Source organism: Diabrotica virgifera, chromosome 9 (genome assembly GCF_917563875.1).
Source record: "Diabrotica virgifera virgifera chromosome 9, PGI_DIABVI_V3a".
Lineage (NCBI taxonomy): Eukaryota > Metazoa > Arthropoda > Insecta > Coleoptera > Chrysomelidae > Diabrotica > Diabrotica virgifera.
Window position 1 is genome coordinate 199,494,453 of NC_065451.1, and position 16,614 is coordinate 199,511,066.

At 34.1% G+C, this 16,614-nt stretch overlaps 1 protein-coding gene across 3 annotated transcripts in view; it reads right to left on the reverse strand.

The window, feature by feature from the left end:
- Window positions 1–16,614, reverse strand: part of LOC114334209 (band 7 protein AGAP004871) — a 688,330-nt gene that overhangs the window by 612,901 nt on the left and 58,815 nt on the right. For all 3 annotated transcript variants that reach the window (XM_050661393.1, XM_050661391.1, XM_050661392.1), the window contains exon 2: window positions 13,973–14,075. In XM_050661393.1, the coding sequence (XP_050517350.1) occupies window positions 13,973–14,042 (70 nt within the window). In that variant the 5' untranslated portion in view covers window positions 14,043–14,075. The remainder of the gene's footprint in view (window positions 1–13,972; window positions 14,076–16,614) is intronic.

Sequence of the window (16,614 nt, forward strand, 5' to 3'; positions counted from 1 at the left end):
CTGAGGAATAAGTTTAATTAACTATGTTCATTCTTTTGAATAGCACATTCTTCATTATCTCAAATATTAAAGCTCTAATTTCGGATTTTGCCATATCCATAAAACTAGAGCTGATACAAAAAACGCTGGACGGAAGGGCCGCCCGAGAACTTTATCGTACCGATCTATTATCGTTATCGTACTAGATTCTGGCATTCTATAAAAATAACAAAGTTACTCATTATTTTGATATTTTAGAAACACCTACTGTACTTAAAAGTATTTTATAGTTCTACGCATCATTAATTCCTGCATTTGAGAAAATGTTCGACGCCATATTTCGGGGACACACTATAGATGTGTAGATTATTGCATAAATCAATAGAATATTATAGTCATACTTTCATTTCAAATTAGTTCATTTTTCTGAGAAATTAATAGTTTACAATATTTGCATTTCATTCTATTTCGATTACGCCAGTCAATGCGCGAGATTATGAACAAGATATTATCTCCAAATTCTATCCTACTGCATGGATTTTAATGAAATTTTGGGAGTAGCCCAATCTCCTAATTCAAAGTCTATCCTATACACTATGGCGCTTTTTCATGGGGGAAGTTCCCACCACTTCTCAGGGGTGAAATATTTTTATTTTCGAATTACATGGAGAAAAAGGAAGATTTTTAAGAAAATTTAAAAATTCATTCTATAATTTGATCACATTTTTTACAAACACCATTCATTTTAAAACCGTTCAACTTTTTGAAAGTAGAAATAACACTATATTGTATTGTAGAAGGAAAACAATGCATTTAAATTATGGTGGATGGGGAGTTAAATGTACAGTGCTAGTCAAAAGTCCGTACCCCCCCTCATATCTTTTGAACGGTTATACCTATAATAGTGAAATTTGGAGGGAGTAAATAAACGGACGTAAGTTTCTTAACTAGTCATGACAGGTGACGTAATAGTGACAGATGACTTTACAGCGCCACTGTGACAGATAATTTTAAATGGGACCTTATGACAAGTGATACCTCGTTTGAAAGGTATTGAAAATACCTATTCAGACATACTAATTTTGTTTGAGTTTAAGCTAATTTTGATGAATAAATGAAATAATATAAAATTGTAGTTTCGCATTTAATTAATAAAAATTCTAAATTCCGCCTATGATTACTTGTCAAAAAGGTTGATGTTGTCGTAAAAACTACTAGAGAATTGAAAAACGTCAACTTTTTTGACAAAAAACCATAGGCGGACATTTGAATTTTTATTAATTAAATGCGAAGCTACAATATTATATTTATTTAATTTATTCAGCAAAATCAAAATCAACTTAAACCCAAAAAAATTAGTATGACTGAATAGGTATTTTGAATACCTTTCAAACGAGGTATCGCTTGCCATAAGGTCCCATTTAAAATTATCGGTCACAGTGGCTCTGTAACGTCATGCTGTCACTATTACGTCACCTGTCATGACTAGTTAAGAAGCTTACGTCCGTTTATTTCCTCCCTCCAAATTTCACTATTATGGGTATAACCGTTCAAAAGATAAGAGGGGGGGTACGGACTTTTGACTAGCACTGTATATACTTTTCATTTTTCCTTAAAGTACATTAGTCATATATTTTTTTGCACCATATCTCGCTTAGTTTGTAAGTAACCGACATTTAACGGTGCTCGTTTTAAAGGCCTTTTCAAACACTACAAAAGGTGTTGGTAGCATTATACACCTAAAACCTACCGTTCCTCTGTTATTTCAAGTTGAATACACCAATTTGAGCATGCACCAAAAAACAAACTATTTTCACCTACCATATCTCTTTTTGTATTATAAATAGAACATTTACGAAGGAACGAATCTCTTTATTATTTATAATCTAAAAAATGTTTTATACAGTGTTTTTAGTTCGACGCATAGTTGTTAAGGTATTCACAAAAAATCCGTCCGAAAAGGTGTCATTTTTCAATAAAAATGCCCAATTTTCAACTATGCATAACTCAAAAAGTATTGAGTTCTCAAAAAAAAGTATAGACCAGTTTTTGCTTAGAAATAGGTTCTTTAGCCACTTCCGTGCTTATTTTGACCAACAAATTTTCCACCCCCTTGAAGAAGTGGGAACCGCCCCAAGATAAAAAGCGCCATAGTATATAGGGTAGATTTTGTTTCTTGAGCTATTCCCTACTTACTGTGAAAATATCAAGTACATCAATGTAGTAGGATGGAACTCGGAGCCAAATACCCTCATTGACTGCCCTACAATAATGCTCTGCTATGAACGCGTGAGAGAGGACACACATAAGATTATACCAAAATTTCTATTTACCGTAACTTTTCGAGTTTTTGAGCTACAGCAATGAATTTTATGTCATTGGAAAGGATATATATATAGGGCGTATCTAAAAAAATTAAGAATATTTATTCATTTCCGGTTCAACCGGAAGCCATATTTTTGGTAAAATTTATTGTGATAATAGATAATAAAGTACCATATTATATGTCTGCAAAATTTCAAATTTGAGTTTCTATTAAGAAGGAAATTACGGGCACTCGAATATTTTTTTATAAAAAATTCATAACTCCCCTCCTATGGGGAGTTAAGATGTATGACTAATGTCATTCAATTTACTGATAGGATACCAAAAATATATCAAAAAATAAAAAAATTCCTTGGAGCCATTTTTGAGAAAATCTACTTCAAATTTATGTCAAAATTTGACCCCTTAAATATAGGCAACCCGTAAATTTTTCTGAAAAACGATAACATCCTTCTTATAGCCCCATCTTTTGGCTATATAGTGACTTTTTCAAATTAAACTTATCTTAAACAAGTTTTTAGCTAGATAGGGAAATGTGTCGGGTGGGCGGTCGGCCATGTTGGCCGCCATTTTGAATTTGGAAATGTGAACTTCCGTATTTTTATTTACCTATCGATGAGCTTACTTTGAGTTGAATTTCATTCATTTCGGTCAAAATTTGCAAAATAGGGCCCTAAATAACCCCCCTATTTCGGCCCCCCTTTAAGAGGTTTTTTTTAAAGCTTAGTTTCTCGACAAAATTCTCTTAAACTTACTCATACCGAATTTCATCAAAATCGGTCCAGTAGTTTTTGCTGGGCGGTGGCGACATACGTACGTACGTACATACGTACGTACGTACATACTTCCGACATGTTTTTTTTATTTGCTTTTTAGACTCAGGGGGACTCAAAACGTCGAAAAAAAGTGAAATCTGAAAATTTTTTTTTGCACGATCCTATAACTTTATATCTCCTATACTATTATACTATACTATGTATATAGTACGATAAAGTAAAAACGAAATCCATATTTCGATTTATCGCTCCTAATATAGTAAAAATCAGCTTAAGGATTCACGGCACCAAAACAATTTTTTTTCTGTAGGCCTGTGTAATCTGTGTAGTATATCTCATAAAATACGAATGTGAAAAAATATGAAAGCTTCCATAACCACAATGTATTTCAACTCACGTACTTTGCTTTGCTACATTCATAGCTTAACCAAATATTTCAAGAGGGAAACCTTCACCCATGGTCTATAGAGATATACTAAATATTTCAACAATATATATTCTCTTTAGTCGACCAATCACCCTTGCCTAAAATTAATCCTTTAAAGATATTAATCGACCTATTTAATAGCTCCGGTATATCTTTACCCCCATATCCGAAATTCCCTCTTACTAAAATTACTAAAATTATTACGGAGTTTAGTTCGTTCTGAGGAGTACATGTTTCTGATAATTTCAGAAATGTCTGCGAAATGGATCAGAATTGTAGTAAGATGGTATCATTTGGCCTTCGGTGCAATGCAGGAATTGTTAATTAATTTTAGGAATATATTCAGTTATATGGGGCAATATACAGTCGTATAAACCAGAGTTCGTGGTTAATAGAGTAGATAAAAAAGGATTATATGAAAATTATTACGAAAAAGTACGTTTCCAAATTTAAAAATTATTATCATCTAAATCGACATAGATAGATTAATTACCAGAGAACGGCAGTTCTCGTCAGTGGCGCACACACACACCCCTACACGCGACACTCTATACACACGAAATTTTCGATTTTCTAAATCTGACGGAATTGGAAATTGTGCTCCCACCTTAAAGTTCAAGAAAAGACTCACCCATTCATATGTCAACCATCCATTTTGGTCCAAGGGTGTGGATTTTACGGCCCTTCCTATTTATAGTCTGTTTTTAGTTCTCGTCCCAAAAACTTCGAAAATTTAAGTCCAAACTTTGCGGCTTCTAATAGTATTGATCATTACCTTTCCAACGCTTGTCTAATTTTGAAAATCGGTTATACCGTTCAAAAGTTATCGAGCTAAGAACTATGACTCAATTTCTATTTAAAAAAGGGAAAAGGTTTGTGGATATGTATGTGTGTGGAAAAGTTAAACCGATCTAATTTTTTTTCTATGTTTGAAGAAGGTATCAGGGCCAATTCATAACCGGTGTATTTTTTAAATTTTGACCAACCATAAGCCAGCTATAGGACTTGGTAAGTACAAAATGGCATATTTTTTGGGGGTATATATCTTCGGTTCAAGAAGAGACAGGATAACCGCAAATACATCAAATCAATAGTGTTGAGTTATGCTTTCAAATAATGTTTAAGCCGTCAGGATCAGACATACACACGGCTCAGTATAGCCGAAAAACTGAAAAAGAAACTTTGAAAATTTTGGTTTTTCGACAATTACTCAAAATTTCAACCTACGAATTGCGCCGTTTGTAGAAGGACTCTAGAGGAATCTAACGGTGTATACCTCATATCCAAGAAAATTCGGATTTATAAGTTATAGGCTTCATAAATTTGATCAAATCTATTTCCTATGGGAAAAACGGTTTTTCAAGCTCAATAATTTCTGTAATAGCTTTAGTTATCATACTTGACCTTAGATGCATCAGATACTACTTGTCAATACGTTTCAAGCTCATGTTTAGTGATCAAAATCGGTTAAGCCGTTTATAAGTTATTAAGCTACAAAAGTATAATCCAATTAACGATTATTCCCGAAATGGTTTATGTAGTTGTTGTGGTTACGACGCTAAATTTGTTCTGGCAACGGACAATCCGAGTATATTTACCGGCTATCTCAATATTTTTTTCAATATATTTTGAATAGAAAAAAATCTAGTGTACATTCGATGGACACTAGATCATTTGGGAGATAATGCGACAAAGGCGACCATTTATAAAGCTTAACGTGTAATCGAGAAACATTGCATTCAACTTCATACATTTAATTTATAAATAACTTTAAAAAACTCCTGATACAAGAATAAAAAAACAGCTAAACGCCGTAAAAATGAGTGGCGCATACAATGTTCCAGCTACAATAGATCTGATATAAATATTACGTGGCGCGAAAATTTATTTTCATTTTGATGCAAAACAAAATTCTAGTTTTATTTTAAAAGATTTTTCCATAATATTTGCTAAATACGCCAACACGCCACAATATTAAACACGCCACAAAAGAGTTTCAAAATTCAAACTGTATCAAAGTTATTCTTTTGTGGCGCGTTTTACTTCAAATTGAGCAAATATTATGAAAGAATCTTTTAAAATAAAACTATAATTTTGTTTTTCATTAAAATAAAAATACATTTTCGCGCCACGTAATATTTTTTGCGCCACTCATTTTTACGGCGTCTAGCTGTTTTTTATTCTTGTTAATTTTATTCACCAGTAAAAATATTAGGTGTGATATGCAAATTCATGATTATCTCCAGAAACTTTGATGCACTTGAAAACTCCACCATAACACTGGGCTGGGCATCGGACAGGGAAGTAAAATGTCGCATTGAGCAAGCTCGACAAGCTTTCGTAAAATTCAGGAAGGTACTGAACTGTTCAGAGTTCGATTTTGAACTGAGACTAAGGTTTACTAAGTGCTAAACGAGGGACATAAACAGATTAGAAGCCTCCGAAATGTGGCTTTATTGCCGTATCCTACGGCGATATCATGGAAGATATCATGGACGGCGAGAGTCACAAATGTAGATAACCTTAAAAGAATCAACCAATAACACCAACTTTTTAAAACCTTCAAGAAAAAGAAAATGGCGTATATGGATCACATCATGTGACGGAAAATACCACTTCTTTCAACTTATAATCGAGGGTAATATTGAAGACAAGAGAGAATAGGACGCAAGCAAATAATGTCCTGGCACCGAAACATATGTCAATGGACAGGATTTAACGACATACAACTCTGATATACATTGCAAGAAACACAGAGTTAATGGAAAATATGATCTCATTCATCCATTAGTGGATTTGCATCTGAAGAAGAAGAAGAAGTGATATGCTTTTTATTTTGGTCTTAGTACGCAAAGTTTTGTGGTTTATTGTAACATATGCCGCTGTGAGGTCTATCAAGGTAACCACCACTAGCTCTATCTGTTCAAATTCCTCCTCAATGTACCCTGTTAAGTTCATTACGTGGGCTGTGCACGATTTACCTGTCCTGAAGCCTGCTTGTTGTGAGATTAGTTTTGCATCTCATTTTTCTGAATGCGGTTCAAAATGGGGCGTTCATTCAATTTATCAGGTGGCATAGCAGATATATCGGACGGTAGCTACTCCGTAGTTCAGGTTCTTTCCCGGGTTTTAAAAGGGCTACCATTTTTTATTTGCGCCATTGCTTTGGAATCTGATAGGTAGTACAGATGCTGAGCAGTTCAGCACGCATTGTCACGTTTGGACCGAAGTGCTTTATTTGCTCTGTTAGTATTTCGTCCACTCCAGGTGATTTTTCATTTTTCAGAACATCCATGATATTTTTGAGCTCTTTGGTGATACATAGGTTTCACAAGAGAGTTGTTTTCTATTCTTGAGTCCTTATAAACATTGGTGCTTTGCGACGATGGTTTGCTTTGCCATTCAGAAGCAGTTGGTGTGCTATCTGATTTGGACTTATTACACATGGCTGTTTCACCGCAGTGGGATTACCGTTTAGTTTCTTAATCATACTACAACTTACTTACTAATCATCATCGCGTAGAGTTACAACCTGGGTGGATTTTGGCTGACTTTACAACTTTTTTCAATTTGTTTGACCTTCCATCAACCTAAGGTCAAACGGAATGTTCATTTTCCGGAGATCTGCTTGGATGTTATCACTCCATGGCATTCTGGGATTTCCTAGTGGTCTTTTGCCTATAGGAATCTCCTCCCATGTCAGTCGTACAAGTATCTCGTTATTATGAAATCTGTGCTCGTGGCCTGCCCATCTAATTCGCTCTGCTTACTGCTGTGCGCCATATCCATTTTACTTGCGACATTTACTATGTCTCGTTCTAACGTTTTGGTCTTGAGGCGCTCAATATCTGCTACAATCTCTCCAGTATCTTCGCTGTAATGTAGCTAAATGGATGTTTACTAGATTCTTCATTGTATTTTGTCATTACGTCTTTTACTTTCTCGTTGCGACCAAATATGTAATGGTGTTGACATCCTCTGGGTATGTCATGTCATGTCATGAGGTTTGTTTTACAATTTTTATGAATGCATTATAATTTTTCGGGATCGGGGCTATTATGTTACATGTTTTTCACTTGTGTTTCCAATTCATACGTATATTTTTTCAGTTCGCTTTTTGAAATTAAACCTTCGCTTAAAAGGTATTTTGGGGGCAACAGGACTCATACAACTTTCTAACGCAATGATCCTCTAAAGACATGCTGATGAAGGTGAGATCAGGATTGTAACTTTTCTTCCATATCTTGCTTTGGAACGAATTTGGGTTGTCGAAACGATCATCATCATCATCATCCTCCAGCCCTTTGCGTCCACTGCTGGACATAGACCTCCCTCATTTTTGTCCATTGTGCTCTATTTTGAGCACTTTGCATCCAATTTCTAGACATTTTCTTGAGATCCTCAGTCCAACGAGTAGATGGTCTTCCTCTACTTCTTTTGTCTAATCTCGGCCTCTACTCAAGTAATCTCTTCGTCCATCTCCCATCAGTGATTCTGGCGACGTGTCCGGCCCAGTTCCATTTCAGGGTGGCAATTCGGAAAATTACATCGGTAACTCCTGTTCTTCATCTTAAGTCTTCATTTCTAACTCGGTCACGAAGCGATATACTCAGCATTGACCTTTTCATTTTCCTCTGGGCTATTTGCAGCATTTTAGAAGTTGCAGCGGTCAATGTCAAAGTTTCGGCACCATAAGTCATCACAGGCAACACAAATTGGTCAAATGTTTTACGTTTTAAAGAAATTGGTATATCGCTTTTAAAGATGTCTTTGAGTTTTCCATAGGCTGCCCATGTCAGATTTATTCTTCTTCGTAGTTCGCATATTTGGTTGTCTCTTGTAATCTTTATTTCGTGTCCAAGGTATGTATGTATGTATTTTTCCACTAGCTCTACTTCATTGTCTCCAATATTGATATTTCCGCTAGGTACTAGGTTTGTCATGAATTTTGTTTTGGAGATGTTTATTTTAAGACCTACACTGGCACACACTAACTGAAGTTCATGTAGCTTTGTACATATCTCCTTAAAGTTGTCAGAGAATAAAACTATGTCGTCTGCGAATTTCAAATTTGTTAATCTTCTACCGTCAATATTCAGGCCTCACTCTTCCCAGTTAAGTTTTTACAAGCATATTCTAGTACTGCGGTAAACAGTTTAGGCAATAAGGTATCGCCCTCTCGGACTCCTCTGCCGAATGGGATATGGTCCGTGTTTTTATGTAGTGTCACCGACATAGTTGCGTTCTTGTATGTATTGTAAATTAACCTTATGTATCGGTAGTCAATGCGGCATGCTTGTAGTGCTTCCAGAATTTTGTCAAATTATACCGTGTCAAAGGCTTTACGGAAATCTACAAAAGCCAAAACGAGTGGTCGATTGTATTCGATAGTCTTTTCTATTACCGTTTTAATGCTCTGTAGGGGATCATTTGTTCTAAATCCGGTACGAAATCCCGCTTGCTCCATTGGCTGGTAGAAATCAAGTTTTTTCTCAAGGCGATTCGTTACTATTCTTGTAAGGAGTTTGTATAAGTGACTAAGAAGGCTTATAGGTCTGTAATTTTCTAATTCATGGGAGTTCCTTTTTTGTACAATATAATTACTTCAGCATTGTGCCAGTTGTCGGGTATATTACTATCTAAAAGACACATGTTAAAAAGGTTTTTTATTTTCTTAAGAAGATAACGATAGAGTAACAGAAAATCTGTCTGTTGACTCTCGAAAAGTTAATGACATAGACATATTCTCACGAGCCGGATCGTCCTGGGACAAAAATAGCAGGTTTTAGATATGCTTTCCACTTCCTACAACTTTTGTATCCCTCGATGTGTATAAAGATGTTAAGTGAAAATGGGAAAGAGCCGTAGCTATGAAGATATTGAGTCAATAAATGGAAAGATTATCACAAGGTAATGAACCAAAAATACAAAATAATATTCCGATGGACTTCAGTAGCATTTAAATTATACGGAATAGATTTCCTGATATAATAGCACAAAAAAAATAAAATACACAATTAGCCCAATACAGTATAGAAAAAGTTAAAAGAATTTACAAAAATTTACGACCACTGAATATTACAATAATCTTTCCTGTAAAACTAGTAAAATTTGATATTCAAATTCATCTACATAAATTTCCATAAAACGCTTGTACCGCATTTTATTCACCACACGTCACACGTGGCTATCCAATTAAGCATAGTTGAGAGGCCTGAAGTGTTATGACAGTAATTTATTCAACTAAAACTATAAACAAAGGCTAATCGCTGGTAATTTGACACAAATGAGCGAGCTTTCAAATAAGTTTTTAGTATATTCCCTCAAAGAAAAGCTTATTTTATTGCGGTGTCACACCCCATCGTCAGAGTTGTGTTGAAATTACAGAAATATGTTTTTAAAGTAATTATAAGAGTCTAGAGCAGGGGTGGCCAAACTGCGGCTCGCGAGCCACATGCGGCTCTTTGAAGAATTACTTGTGGCTCTCGATAAATGTACCCGAGATCCTTTTCACTTCTGTGTTACTATTTAAAAAAAAATATTATGGCTCCTTATATGTGTTTCAGAATGTCTTTTAGATTACTGACAACAAATATGAAAGACCAAATGCAACTCTGTAACAAATTCCATTTCCATCCAAGCTAAGAGTGATACGACACATCGAGAACTGCGCTAAAGAACATTAAGAGTGGCGCGACATAAAAGTCAGTAATCAACCCACTCCACACTGATTTGTATAGACTTAAAAAGTTGTTACAATATTAAACTAGAAAAACTGAACGAGTAAATAAGAAAATCAGAAGGAATATTGCCGAACTCCAAAATGGATTTCAAAACTTAAAATATTTTAAATCGTCTCTTATTTTTTTCTGAATTCATTTGAAATAAACATAGTCGATAAGGTGACTTTTTTATTACCAATATATGACCCAAACAACATTTGGAGAATTAAAATAAATAGAGAATCAAGAAGATCAAGCTCGAAAATAAAATTATAATTCGAGGCCGATTACCGAATTTTGGAAATTTGTACCAAAATCGAAGTACATACCCTAAGTTAAAAAAGGATGCTTGTCGAATTATTTCCATATTAGGAACAACGTACTTGTGTGGACCATTTAATTCCATTTTAAAATTCGTGAAATCCTAACACATATCAATATTAACTAACCAGCATCTGAAAGAATTACTGAGAAGTGCTATCAAAATTATTCACCAAATTTTAAAGAATTACCAAAAGAAGGAAAACAAATTTTGGACAGGGAAAGGAACGAACACATTACAAACGTGTTAAGACAGGGGCCAATAGACAAAAAAAATGAAAAAAGAAACTTGAATTGGTTTGGACATATAACTAGAATGATCGAGAATAGACTAGTAAAGAAGGTGACAGATGCCAAGAGATAGGGGAAAAGAAGAAGGAGCAGACCTAGAAAGGGGTGGATGAAACAAATCCAGGAAATCGGGACCAAGAGACGGAAAACAGCTCAACAGGTGAAGGACATGGAAGGAGACCAGAAGGCGTGGACGAAATGGGTAAAAGATGAATACGTGATAGGTGATAGCAAAGTTCTACTCTCTTATTGGGCATAAGGACAACGAGAAGAAGGATAAGGAAAACAAATGTAATTAAGTTTTAATATTTCATAATTTTATTTCTGTTTTCAATAAATAAGGGATCTGTTAAAAAACATTGTACATATTTTCTTTACATACGTTTTGAATATGTTTTTAATTGCGGCTCGCGAAAAATTTTACCTTGTGAAAAGTGGCTCTGGCTATCATGGAGCTTGGCCACCCCTGGTCTAGAGTCTAGACAATACAAGTTACATAATGTTTTAAATTTGCTTTAACTTTTTAATTTTTTATATTTCATACCAATTATTATGATATTATATTTCTATATAGTTGTTTATATACAGAGTTGCGAAAAAGTTTGGCTACACGTTATTTTCTCGAAAACCGCTAAAACGATTTTCATAGATTTTGGTGGGTAAGGGTCTTTCAATGCGGCAGATATCACAGTGGTAATTACATTGTTGTCAAATCGTCCGTTTTTCTGGAAATCTAATTAACTTTCTTATTTCAAATAGAACAACCTGTATATTTTTTAAGTTTTGGAATCCTTAAGTTATACTGATTATTTTTCATATTATATTTTCTATACCTAAATGCTATAATTTAGGAGTTATTCCTACATTTATTAAAAATAAAATTTAATCAATTTACTAAAATCAATTTTTTCGCCCCGGTTAGACACTATTTTACGTTTTTTGGATCATTGGGACAAAAAAAGTCGTTTGTCATTTTTCTCAAAGTTAATCGTTTTCGAGGTATGATTTCAAACTGAATTTAAAACTGAAAAAAAAATGACGATTTTCAAGGTTCAAAAACACAATTAAAAAAAAAAATTTTAAATTACAAAGTATCTGAATTTAAGACCAAACCTTCTTCTATCAGACACCTATAAGAATTCTTCGCACGTTTTATTCTAAAATATTTTTGTTAATTATTATTGAAGCGCATATGAGAAAACGGGAGATCGGGCTGCATTAACAACTAAAAAATAATATTTTAAAATAAACAAGGTCAAATTACTTATCGGTAGCTCTGCTGGCTTGAACTTGAATTTATGTACTTCGTAGTTTCAAAAATAATATTTTTTACTTGTGTGTTTACACCTAGAAAATCGCCATTTTTCGATTTTTTTCATTTTTAAATTGTTTACATTATCTCGGAAACGATTAACTTTAGAAGAAAATTACAAAAGATCTTTTTTGTTCACAATGAACCAAGGAACCTAAAATAATGTCTATCCGGACCAAAAAAATTTATTTTTATAAATTGTTTAAAAATATTTTTCTAATAAACTCCGAAATTATGGCATTTAGGTATAGGAAATATCATATGAAAGATAAGTATCAGTATCAAAGAAATATCAGTATCCCTTAGGAATTCCAAAACACGACAAATACACGGGGTGTTTCATTTGAAATAAGAAAGTTCATTAGATTTCCAGAAAAACAGACGATTTGACAACAATATAATTACCACTATAATATCGGCAGCATTAAAAGACCCTCACCAACCAATATCCATAAAAATCGTTCCAGCGGTTTCCGAGAAATTACCGTGATGCCAGACTTTTTAGCAACCCTGTATAGTTTATATAATATGTATATCGTCTAATTCCCTTCTACCCGAAGGGTGTAGGGTTAAAATGCACTGCCATACGAATCATCTCTTACTAACATAATTGACCGCACTAACTTAATTGCTTTGTTTCTAACATACTCTGCCTTCGACTCTTTTTAATTTATCTCGTATAACATTGTTTCTCACCCAATCTCTTCTCCCTGTTTTACTCTTCGTCCCCCTCTACTCTTTCTAAATATCGCATATCTGCCATAATATGTTTCTTACCATGTTACCTTGCTGATTTTTTATCAACTTAGGAACGGGCTGAACGGGAGATTCTTCTAGCCCCAGTCCTATTTAAAAAGCACTCGGGGCCATAGTTAAATTCTTCATCCATAAAGATATTTTTCTGTCAAAAGTAATCAAAAGTACATTATTTGGTTGCAGACCATCTAGTTCTAGTATAAAAACATTATACAGAAATAATTTCTGCACCACTCTAATCCTGTTATGGCATATCTACACCATACTCTCAGTTAATCTGCGGGTGTTTATGTGACAAACTCTTATTCTCACCTGTATTATATTATGTCTATAGTTCTATAGAAACGTCCGCTATCAACCATTGGGACGCTCCGTGTCGCGTTTGAAAGATATCCCCACCCGAATGTATTTTCTAAGAAGTACTAAAATGCCCTACTCAATTCAGAACCCCTTCTTCTTGAAAACTAACAGCGGCACGATATTATTTTCCATGAAACCTAAAGTAACAGCATTCTTAAATTCTATTAGAATATTCGACCAAACTAGACCATCTTCTACCGAAATTCAGCAATCCACCAAAACAACATCATACCTAAATCCTACGACATCTCACGACCAAACCACCACACAATTACCATCCACAGCTCAAGCTCCAACCACATCCCTTACGGATGTGTTGGAGCCCTTACAAGTACATAATCGAAAACAGTCCTTACAATATTTGCTTGCAGTGAAAATTATAAATCATAAAAGTCAAAGAGGCTTTATTCTCAAAAACTATCGAATTTCCAAAAGTCTACAAACAAGATAATTAGATAAGGCAGTGAACATCAGTGGTACCAAATTATACACGAAATTCAATTAAAATTGCCATGATCTCCATAGCCCCCGGAAAGTCACGTACCATTACTTTCAATCCAACTCCCACATCCTCTGTTTGTCACTTTGATTCCAAGAGTTGGGAATACTACTTTCTCGCGTTTGTATGTGTCTCTGTGTGTGGGTTTGTATTTTTTTTATTATTTGTTCTAAATCGTTTGTAAATCATTTGGATTTAACTTACCACCAAAAACATGTTTCGTAAAATCTTCTGTACTGGTGTTGTGACCGTTCGTTGTGATTGCAGTAGACATATCTGGGCTGATCTTCACTTCTGTTCCCGCCACCTAAAACGAAATAATAACCATTTAAATTTACATTGCAAGTTTGTATAAGTATGTAAAATTGTAGAATGCAAACAGTTTTTCATGAATTATCAAAATAGTGTGATAGAATTGATTCAAAAAATGACATAACCCAGACATCCAAAGTGAAAGTTATCCTTCAACACCAAATTGTTCTATATGCTCCATATAATGTTCAGAAAAAAGTCACACCTTTTTGAGTGTCGGGTTTGGGGGGAAAGGGGGGAGAAATCGGTAAATTCGTAATTTTTTATGTTTTTCGTCAATATTTCTAAAACTATGAGGTTTAGCATGAACAACTTTTTATACAAAAATGTTCTACATTAAATTTGAAATAAAAAAGGTTGTATGCATAATCTTTCTAAAATGAACGGTTCCAAAGTTACGGAGGTGGTATAGTATAATTGGTCCAAAAAAAGGCATAACCCAGACATCCAAAGTAAAAGTTTTCCTCCAACACCAAATTGTTCTATATGGTCCACATATTGTTCAGTAAAAAAATACACCATTTTGGGCGTCCGGTTTGTGGGGGGGAGATGAGGGAGAAATCGGTAAATTAGTAGTTTCTTTACGTTCTTCGTCAATATTTCTAAAATTATGTTTAAGCGTAAATAATGTTCTATACAAAACGTTCTACATGAAATTTAAAACAAAAATGGTCCTATTCATAATTGTTACAAAATCAACGGTTCCAGAGTTACGGAGGGTAAAATGTGGAGGTTTTCGATACTTTTTATATTGTTTGGGCAATTGATGATGATTTTGGGTAGTGAGGTTGACGTTTCTTTAAGGGCTTATCACTAAAATACCATCGGCCGGTGAAATAGCAAATCCTGTTAAAGAAAATTTCTTTCAAAACCTCCACTTTTTACCCTCCGTAACTCTGGAATCGTTGATTTTATAAAAATTATGTATAGGACCTTTTTTGTTTAAAATTTGATGTAGAACATTTTTGTAGAGAACATTGTTTACGCTAAATCATATCTTTAGAATTATTGACGAAAAAACTACTAATTTACCGATTTCGCCACCATCTCCCCCCCCCCCCCCAAACCGGACGCTCAAAATGGAAACTTTTTACTGAACAATATCTGGACCATATAGAAAAATTTGGTGTTGGAGGAAAACTTTTACTTTTAATGTCTGGGTTAGGCCTTTTTTGGACCAATTATGCTACACTACCTCCGTAACTTTGGAACCGTTCATTTTAGAAGGATTATGCATCGGGCCTTTTTTGTTTCAAGTTTAATGTAGAACGTTTTTGTATAGAAGGTTGTTCATTTACCGATTTCTTCCCCCTCTCCCCCCCCCAAACCCGACGCTCAAAATCGTGTGACTTTTTTCTGAACATTATGTGGACCATACAGAACAATTTGGTGTTGGAGGATAACTTTCACTTTGGATGTCTGGGTTTGGATCTAGTTATACCATACTAAAATGGGAAAACAACAGTTCAAAATATAGGTATCAATATATTTAGTACAATTTTACAATTTAAGGTTACTTTTTGAAAGAAATTCTGTTATATAGTCATATACGGTTTTATTATTTAATGACAATGAGTGGTAATGTTGACTATAGTCATAATATTCTTGTTTCCATTAATTGTTTAGATAATTCTTGATTTTTATGAATACATCTGGAATGCAGAGTTTATAATCTGTATTCATACCAGAATCAATGGCTTTCTTAGCTAATATAAATATACATGCTCATTGTACTCGAGCCCTATGTGAGCTTTAATCCACAAATATCTAACTGCTCTTTGCTCATGATATAATCCAAAAATATATTTTTTTTATTAAAAGAATGTAAATATTTGTGTTTTTATTGGGAAAAAACGTAGTCCTAATGGCTAAAAGAACCGACAAAGAATCAGACGCAATTGTTGCGGAGCTGTCATTGGAACTCTAAAAATACTTTAATGCTTCATAAATTGCTATTGCTTTGAAAAATTATGATCCAGTGTAAAAATGTTTTCTATACTTTTTAAGGGGATATAAAAAGGCCATCCAGTGCCAAAAGAAGACTTTGATGCATCTGTGTAAATAACTGTTGATTCTGGCCAGTTTAAAATATTGAAGCTGATTGCAGTATTTTCATGGTACCTTGGTTTAATTACCGTAATAGTTTGCAATAAAGCATAAAAATCTTCAAACTTTGAGCTATTATATGTTATGTATGTGAGTTGCTGTAATCGCAATATGAGAGATTTCTAAAAGCCTCACAAAGTGTAGGAGAGTTTTTGTGGATCCAATATTTATTTATTAAATCTGAATTATTAAGTTTGCTAATATTGGAGTTAATAGAGGGGTCTCTATGACGAATATTAATCAGAAATTTTTGACTAAGATTTTCTCTTCTATCTCTCAGTGGAAATTCAAGAGCTTGAACATATAACGAATTGGTTGGAGTTGACTTCATAGTACCTAGGCAAATACGTAATATTGTATTCTGAAACACGTCTATTTTCCCAAGATATACTTAGCTGCCGAACCATACAAAACACATCCATAATCTA